The sequence below is a fragment of the Helobdella robusta genome (genome assembly GCF_000326865.2).
Source record: "Helobdella robusta unplaced genomic scaffold HELROscaffold_24, whole genome shotgun sequence".
NCBI lineage: Eukaryota > Metazoa > Annelida > Clitellata > Rhynchobdellida > Glossiphoniidae > Helobdella > Helobdella robusta.
This window is the reverse complement of record NW_008704261.1, coordinates 1478105-1498475: the sequence shown is the minus strand read 5'-3', so window position 1 is coordinate 1498475 and position 20371 is coordinate 1478105. Positions and strand designations below refer to the sequence as shown.

The 20371-nt window shown below is 32.9% G+C and overlaps 1 protein-coding gene across 1 annotated transcript; it reads right to left on the bottom strand.

Annotated features, from left to right (window-relative positions):
* Positions 1-19: 19 nt before the first annotated feature.
* HELRODRAFT_172697 (hypothetical protein) lies at positions 20-2192 on the bottom strand (the record flags this gene model as incomplete). Its single annotated transcript, XM_009019356.1, has 4 exons — positions 20-63; positions 180-210; positions 629-935; positions 2101-2192. 4 exons carry the CDS (start codon positions 2190-2192, stop codon positions 20-22), a joined length of 474 nt encoding a protein of 157 aa, XP_009017604.1.
* Between the last annotated feature and the right edge of the window lie 18179 nt (positions 2193-20371).

Sequence of the window (20371 nt, the reverse complement as noted above, 5' to 3'; positions counted from 1 at the left end):
TTTTTATTAATTATTTAAATCAGTACTTTAAAAACAAATCCAATTCAACTGTTGTGAAAGGAGCTGCAACAGTTTTACGACAATTATTTTAATGATTTTGTGAAATTCAACACCCTCAATCTAAGCAAGAATGCCCCTTGTGGGTGGCTACCCCGGCTACGCCTCTGAATTTTACTTACCAATGGTATCCAAGTGATTCACATCTGACTCCTTTTGAAATAATTTATTAATAGTGTTTTTATAATTTTTATTGCATTTTTACAACTATGTTAACTAATAAGTTGAGATTCACGTGCAATGCATTTTTTGGAAGCCGTTTGCAGAAGCTTTTATGCACAATCTTATGCAATTAGTAGAAATTAAATGAATTTTATACAAATTTCGAAAAGATGGCTACTCTTTTCATAATAGAATTATGATGAATGACACATTCTAAAAACATTAACATGATTTTATAATTTTTAAATTTTTTCAGACGGGGATTCATTATTAGGTTGGGATTGTTGGTAAATTAATTACCATGTATGTCTTTTGTTTTCATCATTAAAGGACACGAGCAAATTTTTATGTTTAATCTATTCCGCCCCAACAATAAAACAATTAAACTAATCATTAGACATGAACATACATCGTCAACATTGGAAATCCGGTTGTCATTACTGCAGTGGTTGTTGATGTTATTGATGTTTGCAGCATTTTCGTTCTTTTCATGACTGTCCATCTTACAGATCTTGTATTTTTTCCTACCAACAAAACTCGCAAATTTTGTTGGAGTTTGTTGATCGTCATTGTGTGACGAGTGGCAGAGCGTGTTGTCAACGATGATCCTATTCCTGATGACTTCAGTTGGTGGGCTGTCTTGGACTGCTGCTTGTGTGGCGTTTGTGTTATCAGCTTCTTCCTCACCATTTTCAACATCTTCTGTTATATTTTTACTGAAATTTTGTCCAATAAATTAGCACATATCAAAAAAATTACCACAAATTTTGATGCGCTATCCTGCCCCTCACCACAGCATAGGTACCTTATAAACATTCAATAAGGCCAAACTTAAGGTTTAGTATTTCTATATAAACATTTATGACAAAAATTATAGCACTATTATTTTTCAGCATCAATATAGCTTTCAAATGAAATCTCATAAACGCCATGCCTCATTTCATCTCTAATTAACATCATTGTTCAAATACATATCGCTGCAGGTGAAGTCCTCAATGTGTGATCTGATTATTTTGCATTCAAATATTTAATGAACTCACGACTACAAACTGATTTCTCCAATAGAAGTAATCAAATATGTAACTGATGTAAAAAAAATGTTACGAGCCCAGCTTAGGTTCATATGCTCCTCGCATCTTCGTACATTTAAACATATAAGAAAGTAATTTTTAGCAGTGCTGACGAGTACTTAAGCACGTAAGTACTTGAGTACTTAACTATATTTTATGAGTACTCTATGTCAAGACTGCCTTCCAGAGTGTTGGAATGTGAGAATGATATCCAATATTGTTTGTTTATTTGTTTAAGTTTGAAATATTTGTTCCAACTAATTTGATGTACTCACATGTACTCACATTCAATTGAAGAACTGCAACCTTCTAAACACCTTTTAATGACCCATCAATCCTTTACGAAGTCAAACATATTTAATCTTGTCTAATATTTTGCTAGTTTTAAAAGTTTAGAATATAACCATCATAACAAACTTTAACAAGTAGTTTATATAGCACTCTTCATGAACAGTTTTCAAATCGCAACAACTTCTTCCCAGCACCAAACCCTTTCTAATCAATTTTTAAGTGGACAAATGGTTTTCCTCAAATAAAAAACTTTGAAAGTACAATTATTTGATGGTTAACAGTTAATTTTTTTTAAAGCAGTCTCATCAAATGATTGCCCAACTTATTACGCAAGTTAAAAATGAGAGCCGGCCTAACTCTGATGCACCTTTCGTTTTGCAGCAGCAGATTGAAATAAAACTGCAAACAGTTGAAATGAAGTAATTTTATGCACAGTTATTGTGATGTTGGTGCATCGGAGAATTAGTTGATAGATACATTTTTAATTTGTTTTGTTCATTTCCTAAATTACATTACGAACCATTTCTTGCTGTGCAGACAAGCGACGAGGAAAAGGACGAAGACAACCAGACAGCAGGCGAGAAAAATGAGAGACAGAATGAGGTGGGACATCGCTGTAATGTAAAATGGTGCCGATTTGTGGACATTCGGTTACCTGTGCATGTGAGAATTACATTTGTCATCATCGTTATAAAATTATTTATCGTTAACAAAACTTCACTAACGGCATGGACTGGTAAAAACTCAACCCTCCATTTAACCAACTAACTCATGTTATCGACAAAAATATTTTATTTCAATTAATTTTTTACAAAGTTTTAAAAAAATAATACTTTCTTTAAATTATTGTCACTCTTTTATGTATTAAATGCATAGATAACTTTTATTCAGTTATAAATTATATAAATATATATATATATATATCAGACTGAGATTATCTGATATATATATATATATATATATTTATGTATTTATATATATATATATATATATATATATATAATTGACATTAGTTAAGAGCATCCTGTTAGCTGACTAATTATAAAAAATATTACTGTTTAGTAAAATGATGCGCCTTTTTTGTTTTTTTTTATATTTTCGAAATTTTTAAATTTTTCGTTATAACTAAATTTGATCGATCGATCGATTGATTATAAAAAATGTAAAAAAATGTTTCTGGTCTGGTGTCTTTGAAACACCTGTTAATAGCATTTGAAAGCACACACATTCAATCAGAACAGCCAACAAACTGACTGCTACAACATGTTGTATTTGAATGTTGGAAGTCACCAGCCATCACACAGCAGGTGGCACTTTCCACAAGAGATTACAGCAGGTTAAATGAAAGATCGGGACAGAATAATAAATATTTTTAGCTCTTATTAGAATTAGTTTTTTTTATAGAAACATTTTGTAAAAACTTATATATATATATAATCCAAAATCCGATGTGCAGAGTTTAACACAACGGGGGCACCGAGGACAAGTTGGCTTCAGTTCTCTTGATGTTGCTGATGGTAGATAAGTCGACGCCTGTATGAAGAAACAATCCTCTTCCATTTAGAACGTTTAGCCGGCTTGATTTTGTGTGCAGTACCATTACCGCAATTGATCGTTACAAATAAATTTGACGTATGTACCAACTGCCGATCCTGTTACCTGGATAAAAACTTTGCCCTTACCCTGACATCTACCGATTCACCAAAATTTAAACATCTTCTATTGACTAGTTTGAAATGAAAATAAATAATTATTATACACCAAGAAACCATCTAACATTTACCATTTTAAATAATCAAAGTTAAAAATTTGTTAGTTATTTGTTTTATGATCTGATGCACGCGGACTAACCATCCACTATCTAATTTCTAATCCAAACATTTACGATATTTTGATTTCTTTATTAATTGTGTCTTGTAGTAAGCAATTCAATGCATTTAGAACAAAACCTTTTCAAATCTGAACTTTTTGTTTAAATAAATCTTAAAACACAATTACTATTCATTCTATTAATAAATACATGATAATCAAACTCTTGATGTTTCCCTGTTTTTCGTAGTCTTCGTTTTTTTATTCTATAATGTTAAAAGAAAAATTTATTTTTGTCTACTTAAAATAAAAAAGATTTATGTTTTTTAATGGTTCTATAATTTTTAAAAAATTTTATTAGCTGTAGGCTAATCGTAACTCGTTCTGCTACGGTCTCCTGAATTCTACATTGTAACTTGTAAGTATATGAATAAAGACTCCCCTCCATCCATATCTTGTACTTTTACATAGACTACCTACAAAATATAAAATAACTTGTACATGATTATGCAAATAATAATTTAACTTAAGCTAAATAATCATAAAATGTTTCAACTGGACCCACATACGTATAGGTTCCTGTCTACAATCGTCAACTCGTCTTCACTTTTTCATTTTATGTTTACCATTCTTAGACTAAATCTGCTTTTGCTAGTTTTAGTCATTTTTTCGAGAACTCCCCTTTTTTCTTCTACTCCATCACTTACGAAGTTCGGGGCAGACCTAGACCTCAAGGCTCATGTGTTCACAAAATTTGTCAAGAAACACTGTTGAATATCACGCAAATGCGCTATACGAATGAAAAAATCGGTAGATTGCAGAAGCACAACAGAAATTTCACTGAAGAATTTACGTAAAAGGCAGAGTTGTTAAATAGAATGCCAGGCGGCACTTGGAGGCTTACAAACAACAAGTGGACACAACAGTAAATGAAATATAAAATAAATTTGCACAGCAGAAGCTTTTGAGCGCGTTCTCGGTGAAATTACTAAGCATATCGTTATCGTTACCTATACAATCTCGAGGTGCAATTTAAAATAACTAAACGTGTGATAGTATAGTGGTTAAAGCAGCGGGTCGCGCGGTTGTACGTTGCAATGACTGTGTTCGAATGCAAAAATATTCTTGGTCACAGGCATGATTGATGAGTGATGCGGAATTATTATTATTTTAATTTTATAATTGTTTGTTGACATAAATTTATTTTTTTATATTTCATCACAGGTCACATTTTTTTTTCATTGTGCAAAATAAGATTATTATTTGATATGTCAAAACAACGAAGTTTCTGATTTTCGTTTAACTCGTGCGACATCTATTCATTAAGTTATTTTACTTTAACAGTTTTTTAATAAAAAAAACTTCTTTTATGTGGTTAAACAAACAACAATTTCTCGGATAGTTTTGTTGGGTTTGCTTCAATAGATGCCTCCAGTTCATCATCATCAACCTTGCATAGTCGCCCGTGACCCTCTTCCTCCTCGAAGCTCATACTACCAGCACGAAATTGTTTGAAACCATTTTGTATGATACGCTCAGAAGCACTGACACTTTCCAAGTGGCGTCCCTAAGGCTATTGAGGCTCGCTGCAAAAAAATATATATATATATAAATTTGTTAAGAAATATAACTGTATTATAACAATGAAAATGCGGTGGTATTTCTTAACAATTGTATCTACAACAGTCTTAACTCTAATTTTATATATGTTAAAGCTTCATCTTTAGCTTCTTTTCAACTTTCATCGACTTTTTTGGCAAAATTTGGCAATATTTATATACCTTACAAAATTTCTGTAATAAATTTTGATGCATTTTTGCGACCCTCCTGCAGAAAAAGTTTTGGCAAGTTTTTATCTAAACTAATTCCTTCTATTTGTAAATTTTTTTAAAGTATTATTGACTTTCTCAAGAGTACTGTTCCAAAAAGGAAAATAAGCAAAAAAATTAAATTCTTGATTATTTCTCATTAAAACTTGAGCTGAACTTCTCGTATCAACTTTTTTCGATAGATCACATGATTTTTCTACTGCTTATGTAATTTGCGAAAAGATTTCATTATAAGTCTCACAGCTTGATGTTGCTCACTTCAACTGGTTTCTGCTAGTTTCAGAGCTATCCCATCCCAACTGTTTCTGATAAAATATCACACCTAAGAGTTGGTATGGCAAAGAAGTTGTAAATGATTTTAATTATTTCAAAAAACGTTAGACAAGTTAAATTGCTTCCAAATACACGAATCCCACTCAAGTTAAGCAAATGATTAAACAAGGTGCAAATAAAATCTTTTGATTAATTAGATGGATCCTGGCTTGAACTCCATAATGAACACTTGACATTATTGAAACATATCCAAACCCTCTTCACCAATAATATCTACATTTTTTGAGTGATATCAATAGTCTTTTTCCGGCAAGAGGAAAAAATTCTAAAAAAGGTTCTCTGATCTCTACATTTTTGTTTTGGATAAGAACATATCTAATAATTTGGATTAATTGGTCGAGTGTTGAATCAAACATTATCCCATAATACTTTTCCTATTTTACATCTTCAATAATTTTCTGCCTTACGGTATCCACAATATAGAAATAAATCCCTTTTGTATAGATTTAAAAGCAACATTTTTGTAACTGAATATATTATATTATTACATATTATGTGAAAATAAATATATAAATAAAAAATAAAAGCACAAAATTTTATCTATTATTATTATTCTTTTTGGTTTCATTTTTTTGCCGAATAAATTTGGATAAAAAAATCAAATTTACAAACACACACATTTAAAAGCACCACATTCTCTCTTTTTCTCACTTTCTCTCACTCTCTCTTTAACTTTATATATATATATGAATGGGTTCTTAAACCTTTTAATAACGTGATGTTGTTTTTACCTATTGGTCGCTACACCTCAATTTAAGTTCCTTGGTTACAATAATTGAGTTGTGTTATCATAAACCTTATTCGGCAGGCTACTGACGAGTCTCGTGAGAGACGAAACGTACGTCTGGCCTATGACGGGTAATGGTTTACCAATATATATATATATATATATATATATATATATATATATATATATATATATATATATATATATATATATATATATGTGTGTGTGTGTGTGTGTATATATATATATATATATATATATATATATATATTACTAATTTGTGTCATAGTTAGGCTAACAATATTTTATTGAACCTCTCGTTATTTCATCATTACTACAAGATAATACTGGCTTTAATTTCCTTATTCCAATTATACTTATTATTCCATGCTTATAATATAGTTTAGTAGATTCTTGTTTATTTTATTATTGCTACCTTGATAATAAACTTGTTTACTCTAGGCTCTGAAGATGGCAGTTCAGCCGAAACAACGTTGTTAATTTGATTATGACACATTTAGTAATAAATACGAATTACAACATTGGTTGTCAATGGATGTCATTGGTTTGAGGGGCTGGCGAACGGTAGGTGGGTTTCCTCTCTTCATGCTGACGTCAACTTCTGGTGCTTCTGGTCTATGGTGTGGTTATTGAATCTGTTACCCGTCAACTTAAAAAGACTGGAATAAACTATTACAACCTTACCTCTTAAAATATACTTAAGTCAAAGATTATCATTTATTTTTCTGGATTGAGGTCTTCATATGGTTTGATCGGCTGTGTTTGATTTTGCGAATGTAAAAATAGGAACTAAATAATTATGAAAAAAAACAAAATAAAACAAAAATTAGAAAAAAATCAAAATTACAGGCACATTATGGCACAATCTTGGGAGCTGCAGTGCCGTTAAAATGTATTCATTGAAATTACAACTTCGACGTTTTGAGTTACTCATAAAAAATTAATTAAAGCAAAATGGGCAACTATAATTGATGAGATATATGTATAAATGAAAACCTCTTCTCAAAATATACACACACACATATATACATATATATATATATATATATATATATATATATATATATTATATACATTATTATATATATATATGTATGTATGCATAAGCAATCACAAGTTCACGCATGCGCAGAAACCTATCCGCGACAAAACACGGAGCAAAGATGCAAAGCACACGCAACATCATTTGTTTAATTTAAGAACGGTTGACTTAACATTGCAAATTCATTCATTCATTCATTCGTTTATTCGTTCGTTCATTCGTTCATTCATTCATTCGTTCATTCATTCATTCAATTATTCATTCATTTATTCCTTTGGCTTCCACAACTGTTTGACTTGAAGTCAATGTAGTGCTGAAAGTAAACAGGCTAGCACAGGAAACGGAAAAGAAGGAAAGACACTAAATAAGCAAAGACTTCTTGGTAAAATAAAAGTAAAAATATTTTCAGTTTTTTTATTTTTTGGGTTGTAAAAAATTCCATGTAAGCAGACTAGTGAAAAAATTTTGAAGAGAAAAAAAAATAATTAAATAAATTTACAATGTGTATATATGTATATATAAAATTTTGCTATTAATAACCATAGAAATTGTTGTGTGTTGAAGTTACCGCTACAAACAGGCAGTGGCAGGTCGTTGTGGAATTCCGATGACGCGGCTGTCCTCAAACGCCGAGAACAAAATAACTTACAGCAATTACGCGTCTAATTTCATTTCTCAAAAATATTACAAACGAAAATTTTCGCCTGAAGTTCGTGAAACTGTCACGACGACAGAATATGTAACAAGAAAACAATAATAATAATAACAACAATAATAAACACAAACAATGATATTAACAATTTAAAAACAATAATAGAATGTTAGACAGAAGTGGTTGGCAGTGTGGTGCTACGAGTGAGGGTGTTGTTGCTGTGACCCGGTTCGATTTCCATAAGGTCGCCTTTTGATACGCGCGGTCCACGCGTGTCTAATTCTGAAAATTATTTAAAAAAAAATAATATAAACACCATTAAAAATAATATTAGTAAAAATAATAATAAAATAATATAAGTGAATATAATTGTAAAATTAACATTGATAACAAAATGACAAAATGACTATTAATATGACAAGAAAAGATGAAAAGATGTTTTAAAAAAGTTTCCAGGTGTAAAAGTGCGGATTAAAAATTACGTGGAATTTTAAGTGGTTTGCTGTGTAACTATGATAACACGTTTGCTACTTGCATGGAATCTTTGTTTCTTAATGTCAAACCATTACAAACATTTAATATTATTTCGTCCATCTAATTATTAAATATTCATTTCATTTATTAAAATATATATTTTGAATTTTTTATTTTTGATGTTGAGGAAAAATATAATGGTGGTGGCAAAAATTTTTAGTTTTCACCTGTTATATATTAAAATTTAAACTCGTTAAATCAGAAACAAACTTTTCAGATTTTATTAAACACATCACTTCATCATATTAAAGAATCATATCACCATATTAACAAGAGGTGGAATACTGCAAAAACACACATCGGCAGAACATACTCGCAGAAGAGGATTGTCCCATCAGCTTTCTTGCAAAGGGTAACGTAAGAGTGGTATTTAACATTCAGCGGAGATGCATGACGAGATATCTTAAGGGGCACAGGACGTAACTTTGTTAGGGTAGGTCGATTCTTGCGACTCAAGTTGATGAAGTAGGCACATTTGTCAAATTTTTGTTTCTTCATTTATCTCCGCTTATTTTTTGTCATTTTGGATTCGGTTGTTTATTGCTATCAACATTTTAAATAGTACTTTATCTTATTTAAGTTGAGATGCTGACAAGCGTATATTCGCAATAATTTGGACAAAAAATCTAAATTTTTTTTTAAACTTTCCAAGAATATTTTTTGTTAACAGCGTTATAAATTCAATCATAAAATGTGTTGAAGTCCAGTATTTCAATGGCCGTCCAAACGAATATGAACAAATCTTATCAGCTAATGTAGTTTTATACATCAATACTCATTGAACCTGTGCTTACTTTGTTGCTAGGCCATCTCAAAATCCTGATAAGCAGATGAAGGCATCGGAATTTTTAAACACAAACTACAACATTGAACAACGAGACACAGTACAAATAACATAAATATACCGTGAAACCCCTCCATATAACACACTGCATCGTGAACTAGCATAGCCTACCTTGGATAAATGCTACGAACATTTGGGCACATGAGCACATACGCTACAAAAAAATATACGCCTCTCCTCTAACGTGTTCCACACAAACTACTGAGAAACATTCACATACAACGCAGACGCATTCGCAAGCACTAACAAAAATAAGCGATAATTTTTAGACACATATTGGCAAATGCTGGAACGTACAAACAAGCCATGTATCGAATATTTGACATACACACATGCATCCATGCGTAAAACATGCACACAGAATCGCATCCAGCTTATATACACACAAGTGAGGTGGGAGCGAGCGAAAACTCATACATATATACATACATACAAAACAAACAAATACACATACAAACATATATACAAACATATATATATATAATATATATATATATTTATTTTATATTATATATTTATATATATATATATACCAACATACATATATACAATACATTCATACAAACATACATATAAACACACAAACCGACCCGTCTTAACGCGCTCCACAAATCACCTCGCCACACCTCACACAACACAATGGAAGGTCCCATGTATGAAGATAACCTGGCCAGAAGAAATTCGTCAAACAGATGCTCATGTATGATTTTATGCGAGGGTAAAGTACAAAATATCTGTAAATAAAGGATAAACTTGATAAGGTAAGCATAATGTAACAGAAACAACTCATGTTTATAAAAACAAACACAAAAGTAAATATAGGACGAGCTACTCAGACTGTGATTCATTAAAAAATTATAAAAAAAAGAACACACATACATACAAACAAACCATTGCAGATACAAAACATACGTGCACATACGTATAGATTCAGTGGGTACGGTTTAACACGCCTTGAACAGACCGACAGGCATGGAATAGGCATCGATCCCACCTCCTTGTTGTCAGCAAACGTGAATTACATACGTCAGTACTAACAGTCAACAGCATACATACACAAGCACAATGCTCACGTGGGCAGAGACACACTTGCACTGTTTGTCACCACGGCTTGGACCCGCCGACTTTTGGGAAATTTTTGAAGGCTGTGAATCAAGAACTGCTGCATTTAAATTTTAATTATTCAGTCAAAATTGTGATGAAACAACCTTTTTCTGATCAAGATTACTTTTGACGAGAAGGTGGCGTCGCTTACACGCTTATGAACGAGCTCGACATGAAACGTCTTATATTTAACAATTGCCATTTTGAAGAGGCGAGTGTTTAGTAATAATGTGAGCCGGCTCGAGTGCAAAGAAAATATTTGAAGTTCTATATACATTTGTGCCGCTGTGCAATCTTCAGGCACATGTTGTATGTTGACTGCGTGCTTAAATTTTTACTTGGTAATTTTTGGGTGTTCAACAAAAGGGAACATTAGAAATGGAACACTTATCGAAGTATTCGTATACGAACTTCAAAACAAACGTGAAATCGCACACGGAGGCATTTTATGAAAGTGTAAAGCAGGCACAAACATAATATTCGGCTCAGCATACTTACATGCAAAATTGCAAATTATACAAAAGTAAGCAGGCATACAGGCAAACAAATAAACACAAACAAACACAAACAAACAAAGTAAAGCGAAGCGGATAATGATTGAGACATACAGCAGGACACGAAAGAACTATTGTTTGTGCATTCTCACCGGCCAACTCCGATGACGCAACTGTACTCAGTTGCAGCACTGCGACTCGAAACAGCGCATACATTTCAAATCTTTCACATCTCCATTCTTCAACAATCGCAACTTGTCTGAGGCACTGCTGAATTATTTTTCCTCGGATATTTTGCTGTGTTTGTACATATGCATGTATTTATTATTTATCTCTCTCTCTTTCTCTCTCTCTCTCTTTCTCACACACACACACACAACACCCACAGAGAATATTTATTTTAAGCATGATAGAACAAAAAAGCTTTCTGCTTTTTTTCTATACCAACTGATATGTTGTGTATGTGGCCATAGATATATAAATAAAATAATATATATATATATATTTTATATATATATATATATATATATATAGTGTCTCTACTTTGTTGATTCTTTGTTTAATATGAATATATAACGCTCATTTAATTAGTTATACGATCTTCAACTTCGTTTAACATAACACTTTTACGTGTCATCATTATCGAAGATTCTTCTGTTTCTAAATTTATTAGTGAGAAGGATTCCAATTGCACGTTGAATATTTATTATCGGGTGTCTTTTTTCTATGAGTGTTGATTCGGCTAGCCGCAAATTGTAATGGTTGTTCATTGTAATGTAAGATTTTAAAATTGTTGTCCACTTTGTCCACTGACATTCAATAACTAATAAATAATAAAATAACAGTATGGTTCTATTTTGAATAACGCAAATTTTTTTTACTTCAAATGATACGAGAAATAAAGAAAATGGTTGAGTTGGCTGATGGCGTAGATTCATTGTGTGATTCAACTGAAACAACATCATCAGCTGGCTGGCGACAACCAGCGGTGCTGATCGCTGCTTTAAAACGCTGACGTGTTCGTGCAGCAGGTATGAATATTTGACTCTTAAGGATGAGGAAATCACTTAATGAAATGATGATGATGATGATGATGATGGAGTTGATGATGATAGTAATAATGAAAATAGGGATGATGATAATAATGCCGGTGATGATGATGATGATGATTATTAATTACACTGATTATTATAAATAAAATAGTTTTTAATTGAATTGCCATGTCGAAGACTTTGATGACGTTTTGAAAATGAGAATAATAATAATAATAAAATAATTATAATTATAATAATAATAAAATAACAATAATAAAATAATAATAATAAAATAATAATAATAATTTGTAGCTCCATGTGCATAAAATGGAGATGATGATGTTTTGATGGTGAGGATAGTGTGGAGAATAAAAAGAATTACAATTATGTGGCTGGAAATGATAATATTACAACACGAAACAACTCAGACGTTTCTCCAGCATTCTAAACCAACACACAAACACGCACATCCACACACGCACACACACACACAAAAGCACATATACACCAACACACTCACAAACACAAACACACACATTTGTGTGTGTTTGTTTTGTATTTGCATTTGTGTGCATGTGTGTTGTGTGTGGTGATCAAAATATGTGTATGCATACATGCAACGCAGGTTTTGTACTCGTTTGGTAACCATTCAACAAAGCTCTCCTCTCTTTCATTCACCTCTTCATCCTTTTGTTTTTGTTTTTTGTTTTATTTTGTTTCTAAAAAGAAATTAAATTAAGTGGTTTTTAAACGTCATAAACACAAGCTTAATTGCGCGTTGTATGCTGTAATTATCTTTCTTTTTTCCAGCTTCTCAATATTTTATTGCCATTTGGTTTGAGGCTATTTTTAATTTTAACTAACCGGATTAAAGTTTAACTTACTCGTTAGTTTTTATAAAAGCGAACAAACACTAAACAACAGTTTCCATCGACTTGAATATTTATTTGAAGAGTTCGCTTGAATCATTCTTGATTTCAAAGTATCAATGTAGTTAATTTAGGATACTTTGTAATAGTGCATAAGTATTTATATATATGATATGATGCGGTAAAATGTAAAAAAAGTGCATCATATTGGTGAAGGAAGAAGCTCCTTCCTCTCAACAAATAGATATTGATTGGTACATCGATAGAAACGAAGAAATTATTCTTATATATTGTCATTTGCAATTCATAAACACGAACGAACATCAATGAAATAATGTTTTTCAACTGGACAAAGTCCTCAAACTTTTTACGATCACTGTTTGAATGGAATTTGTTCGTACATGATTTCCGGTTCACGTAAGCCACCAATCAAAACTGACTTCATCATCTCATCGCCATCCTCGTTTTCCACCTCATCGCCGTTCACCGTGTAGCGTTTCCCCAATCTGACGAAGGAACTCTGCGGTTTCGAGTCGAAAGCTCCTGGTCTTCTCTTGTTGTTGGCTTGCCTGTAAAGACTGATGACACCCCTCGACGCTGCCATTGGTTGTTCTCTGATTACGTCATAACCGCGAGCGCTGTTTCGGTTGGACCAGATTGCGTCGGGCAAGTTACTTTTGCCTATCCTGACGAACGATCTTCTTTCCTTGGCGTCTGCGAGAAGTTGGGGGTGGTGTTTTAACAGGTCGAGGTTGTCTGGTGAGATTGGTGATGCTTGCACGCAGATGTAGATGCCGATGAAGAGGACGCTGACGAAGGAGACTGCTGTTAATTTGGTCATTGTTCCGTGATTGGTCAGTTCTGATGTAGCGATGATAATGTCTACGATGATGATGATGTGATGATAGAGAGATGATGAAGAGATAATATCGAAAGTTTGTTGTTGTTGACGTTGGTGGAAGGGTTGGGCAGTGATGGAGGGACAATGGAGAACAATTTCTGTAAAGTTTTAATTCGTTTTATTTTTATTTTGCATTAAAAAAGGTCTTCCATTCAATATTTACACAATTTCATAAAAATCAACTCAGACTCTGTATTTAAATTAATAAATATGTAGTATCTATCTCAGAGATGTAACCAGAGTATTTTGCACCAGGGGGCAAACTAAAAAGTTGTTCCTTCTCTCCTTCATGCATTTTCTATTACATAAACATTGTAGAAATTGATTTGTATGAAAAAACATTTCAAATTTCAAACATTGTAATTTAATAAGAAGCAACATCATACAAATTATCGCATAAAAATCGCTCAGCCGCTTTCAAGGATGATTTGGATAGTTGACAACAGATTTATTTTAGTTATTCACGCCATCAAATTACGTTGACATCCCAAGTCGTTCTTCATAAAGCGCACAATTTCTTCTTCTTTTCCTGCCAGTGCTCCAGGCATTCTTTAACGTTGCCGGAATCTTCCGTCCAACTCAATCTCCAGGTCGGACATTTTATTGGTGCGGGTTTTCTACAGCAGCTTGACTCAAACCATCAACAAATTGTAGGTAAAATGGCTAAAAGTCGAAATTTACGGTTTATTAGTAGCATCGTGATGTGGTTAGAAATGAGAGGCCAAAACTTTAACATCAGATGCTTTCGACTTATACCGTTTATTTTGGTATGTACAGTTTGTTATTTTGCTGTAAATAATTTTCTCGTTAATTGTCAAAACTTTTATAGTCGCCTATATTATAATCAAAGCAATGTGATGAGTACGTCGATAAGAACGTGTATTTGAAAATTGAAATGACAGCGCTTTGGGATAGGCTGGTTCAAAAATTCAAATGAAGCAATCAAGATGTTGAAAAGATGATGTGATTCTTATAAAAAAAAAGTTTACTGCCACAGCAAAATCAATAATAACAAGTTTCAGAGTGCTATTTCACGCCTACTTTTTCAACACTCAACACGTCTAGAACAAACCAGCTGCACGCGCAATCTTGGCTACTGGCTGCAGTGGTTGGCTGGCAGCAGTCTCGGTGTAGCTGGCGTATCAGATGACGTCTGCCACAGCCGTTGCTGCAATTTTGCTTGTGAATGGTTTGTTACCTTCATTGAAAAATTTTGTAAGTTTCATTTTGGCGCCCCTGTATTTTCCGTCCGTAGACTTGTGTTCCCTCCCACTTACACTGGCTGCGCTTCTGATACATCAACGTATGTTTTGTGGGGTAGGTGTGCGTCACAAAATTCGTGTGTCTGTGTGTACTTAATTGTTATCGTATGCTGCCATTAGGTTTTAATTGAAAACTTGAATAATTAAACATCCCTGTTGTATGCGAAATGTCAAATAAACTGGAAATAAAACTGTAATCTATATAAAATAATTCTTATACTCATAACAGACAATTGCATGAGTTCCGACGACAAAAACTTCCTAACGATCTTCAATGAGATGAAATCAATTCAATGATGGTCGCAACAATGCCTGCCCATCCTCACTCATCCTAACTACCTCGCCACGTTCGCGTGTGTTTGTGTGTGTGTGCGTGCGCGTGTGTGTGCCTGTGTGTGTGCCTGTGTGTATGTGCGCGCGTGTGTGTATGTGCGTGTGTGTGTGCGTGTGTGTGTGTGTGCGTGTGTGTGTATTAAAATAAGTTGTTGTAAAAGTAATTTTACCAGTACCAAAAGTAGTAAAATCATTGCTAGCAGTATACGGTCGTCAATTGCAGTTCAGACCTGAACTTGCATGCGAACCACAAAAAGTGAAGTTGGTTAAAAATGAAGAAACGAATGATTAAAAATATTAGAAGTTATTTATAAAGAAACAGATAAAATTGCTGCAACAAATTCATTTTTTAGTTAGATATCAACAGTGGCGGATACAGAATTTTTCGGTGGGGTCATGATTAAAAAATTGTAAAATTAATGACCTTTCTTTGTCAAATTTGTCCTTCTCGTTTGTCCTAATTTTGGAGAAAATAATTTTCAAAATTCTTATCTGTGCGTTTACTTTGTTACTCAGTTATACTCAGAATCATCATCATCAGAATCATCATCATCAGAATCACCATCATCATCATCATCATCATCGTCATCATCATCATCATCATCATCTTGATCCTACCTAACTCATGATAAGAGAGCTTATTCGATTTCTACACTCTGCAACCTTCAATCACCTCAATCTGAATAAGCGAAGAATTACATGCGAAATTTGCATACAAATAAATAGATAATGCCAATATGATATTTTTGAAAAATGGACTGCGCGATGGTGTAATGGTAAAGATGTCTGGTACGTCTGTCGCAGTGACCGGGATCAAATGCAAAAAGATCTCCGCTTATTTCCTGCAAAGTGTGTGACACATGAATTCAGGCGTGTTTAAATGTTGTTGATATCTCTGAGAATTATGTGCAAAGTTTTTTTTATAAAGATGGAAACATTCCGTCCCGACAACCATGCACACTTGTAGACCAGCAGGCAGTTGTCAACTTCATTCACTTCAACAACGATAAACAAAAACTCGCCGAGTAACTTTGCGAAGAAAGAGACGAGCAGGAGCACAACGACGAGCACCGCGCATAGCTTCATAGACGGATATAACAGTGTACTGGAGGTTGCAATCCTTCATCAGACGTACATCACTTGAAAGGCTCTCGAGGTCAGACGCCGTGCCATGCAGAGGTTCATTCCAACAAACACTCACGAAGCTCAACTTTTTAGAATATTACAGAAACAACAACATGGACATTTCACTCCTGTTGTGCTTTCATAACTTTAGACCACCTCGATGCTGTTTTATACTCAAGTTATTGTTTGCTACGGTCATAACAACTATAGAACTACTGCTGCCATTAATAATTAATAATAACAATGAGCGCAGACTATAAGCCTCCCTCTCAAAACAATAAAGTTGCATTAAAGCCAATATTCGCATGTACGCAGAGGAGTCGTTGTTTGAGTAACCTTCGTTCCTAGAAAAAACAAGTTGCTTCATTTTACTGCCACAAATAGTAAAATTAATTACAGCGATAATAATATTGATGGAACATTTGCAAATTATTATTTCAGTACAGGGAAACTTTTTCTTTTCTGTTATTAATTTGCAGCTCTGGAAAGCGCAGAACAGCCTGCAAAGATTTGCTTTTTATTCAGTCACAATTGAACATTCTTTCCACAACAGCTTTCCCTCCAAACCACATGACGTACATTCACACCACTTAACGCATATATCGGTTTTGTATTTATACTAACAGACAGTATTCGAACCAAGTCTTCGGGCAATAATAACGACACTTCTACCGCCTGAGATAGTTCACACAACCATGCAACCAAGATTGATTATTGTCACAAAATGTTGTTATTAACACAAAGATTATAAATGTAATCATTTTTGGAACATCTTTCTAAACTTCCAAGTAAATAAAAAAAAAATCAGTTGATCCTGCAATTACACGAACGAATTTTCACATCCGTTCAAACAGATTCTCGCAATTCAACAACAAAACATGAAAGTTGAAAATTATTTTTATTTAAATTATCGAAAAAAGTGAAGAACCAATATTCGCGTAAAATCTATCAGCAAGCCATAAAATCAACGATACATTCAAATTAAAAATGCATGCATTCATTCAGCAATAAATAGATGAATAAGAGTAAGCCTAAACATTGGATCCTTATGTCAACAACACCAACAAAACAAGGAAACCAAAGCATTAACAACAACAATTCGTTGCAATAACATTAACAAACAACGATTTATTTTTCTATCACATTCACATCTGCACAACTCCGTAGATCAAAATAATGTTAACACTTGAAACAAAGCAAAAATGATTTTGCAGATATATTTTAAAAACATTTTAAATATTTTCATCAGTAGCAGCCGATGTAGATTTAAAAAAAAGTAAACATCAAAAGTAAATATCAGCAACAAAAAAACAAACAACAAACAACACCAAACAACCACAGACAACAAGAGCAACTAAAACAATAACGACAATAACATCAGCGAACAAAGACAACAAACTCAATCAGAAATACAAACACGGAGCAGCATAAAAAAATTTTTATCGCTCAAATGAAAATAATTTAATCGACAACATTGAACGTGAACATTAGCGGGGTCGTGGTTGGAGGGCTGGCTCGAGATGTTGTTGGTTCAAATCCAATTTGATGAGTGGACGATTGTTTTTTAGTTTCGTTTGGTTGTTGTTGTTGATCGTGATGTTTAGTTGTGGGTGTTGTTTGGTGGGTGTTGTTATTTTGATATTGTTTGGTGGGTGTAGTTTGGTTGATGTTGTCTGAAAATGTTAGTGTTTATGTCATCGTAATTGTTATTTTATTACTCTATTGAAAATGTGCATCTTCAGTTATTTATAATTGAGATGTTTGTTCTGGTAGTATAATCATTACAAGAACATTGGTTGGCAATATCTTTTGATTTTATTAATTTTATATTTAATTATTTTTGTGATTTCATTTTGTTAAAATTTATTCTATTTAAAAAAAATTATTAATTTAAATAGCAATAAACAATTATTCATTCTTGAAGGGATGATTTCATGAAAATTTTGATGGGTCTGCTGATTGAATGTTTCGTCACGCTCATGTTCAATCTGCTCAATCGAGGCGTGTCTGCTGATTCGAAGTTGTTACAATAACCTCGAACTGTCAAAACGGCCCAATTAGAAAAACAGTAGCAAGAAAACTCAGAATACCAAAGTTTAAAAAACGTATCTTAAAATACAAAAACACATTACATAAGCCACAAAACCATCCAATTGAAATGTGACACAGAATGGGCGTGGTTAATGTTCAGATCACGTGACCCCGAATTGGCGACCAATCATAAGTTTTGCTTAATAGGACGAGGGTGGAGTTTTGTATGTTTGCTGTTATTTCATGTGGGTGCTTTGTTGTTGAAAGGCAAGTGCATTTGGAATTTATCGCCGTGCTGGGGAATATTAGGAGAGCTGTTATGAAAAATTATTTTGTGTGTATGTACGCTTATCTGTATATAAAGGTAGAATTCGTACAAAACTGTATAGAATAAGATCTCCTTCCAACATATATATATATATATATATATATATATATATTAATATATTATATTATATATATGTGTATGTATATATATATATATATATTGGATTAAGACTGTCAGAAATGTAATTATTGATTAAGACTGTCAGAAATGCAATTATTGATGAAAATCACAGGATGCTCGGGGTTAATTAATTTCCAATTTAACTTTTATATTTTTCTAACGGTTTATCGTAAATCATTTCAAGTTTCTTTAGTTCAAACCCGAAATTTTTGATTTTTTTTTATGCATGATAGAACAGAAAAGCTTTTTTCGGTATTTCTATACTACCGATTTGAACACCGAGGATGGTATAGGAAAACCGAAAAAAGCTTTTCTGTCTGTTTTATCATGCATAAAATAAACAAAAATTTTGAGTTTGAACTAAAAAAACATAAAAAGGATTTACGATCAACCGTTAAAAAAATTTGAAAAGTTAAATTGGAAGTTAATTAACGCCGAACATGCTGTGACTCATCATATATATATATATATATATATATATATATATATATATATACATATATGTTTATATATCAAAAGCGCTTCAGAAAAACAAAGAATATATAATTACAAACTAACTACAAAAATAAAAATAATCGAATTTGTAATTAATAATTCAATGTAGTTGAGTGCCAAAAGTAGCAACTGATCTCACATCACGTCGGTTGCTGTTGTTGAATGGCCAATCTCTGATCTTGACGCCAAGCCTCACTGATGACCGAACTGGAAATTCTTTGATGGACACAAGTCGAAATTATGCCAACAAATTATCATTGTTAGGCCTGGACCATTTTTTTTATCCTGGACAATGGATAACAAGAGATCGTCTCAACAGCCATCGTTTTCAGATGCTCAGTGACATCAGACGCACATGTTTTTAATCAGCGTAAATTTTGAAGCAAACCTGGACGCAAACCGATAACAACCTTGGATGTAGTTTCACAATCTCCGAAACAAACTTTGTACGATTTTTCCGTTGAAAGACTTTTTTTTAAAACCACCAGGATCGCCAGCATTTTGGACCAAGCAGTTTTGAAATCTATAAACAATATTCATCTCTAGACAATTTTTTGTAAGTTCATTGATTATTGTTATAGGCTGTTTAAAGTATCGCTCAAAATCTCACTTTGCTCTTCCAAACTTTGCACAAAGTCCGATTATAAATTATTTAACTCAGAAAACTTTACTGAAATATTCACAGCCCAGCGACATTTCAAAACTTGAGAGAAATCGACAAATCTTGAAAACTTGCATTTGTTGTTGTTGCCCGAAATGAAGCAAACTGTTTGCAATTCTTCAAAAGCCACATGTTTATCTAGGACATTCACGTCCAGTCCTAACATTTCGGAAATGGAAATGATGCCTTTTTAGCTTCGCCAAACAAAATTAAAATTTTTCAACTTGTTTAATGGCAATCTAT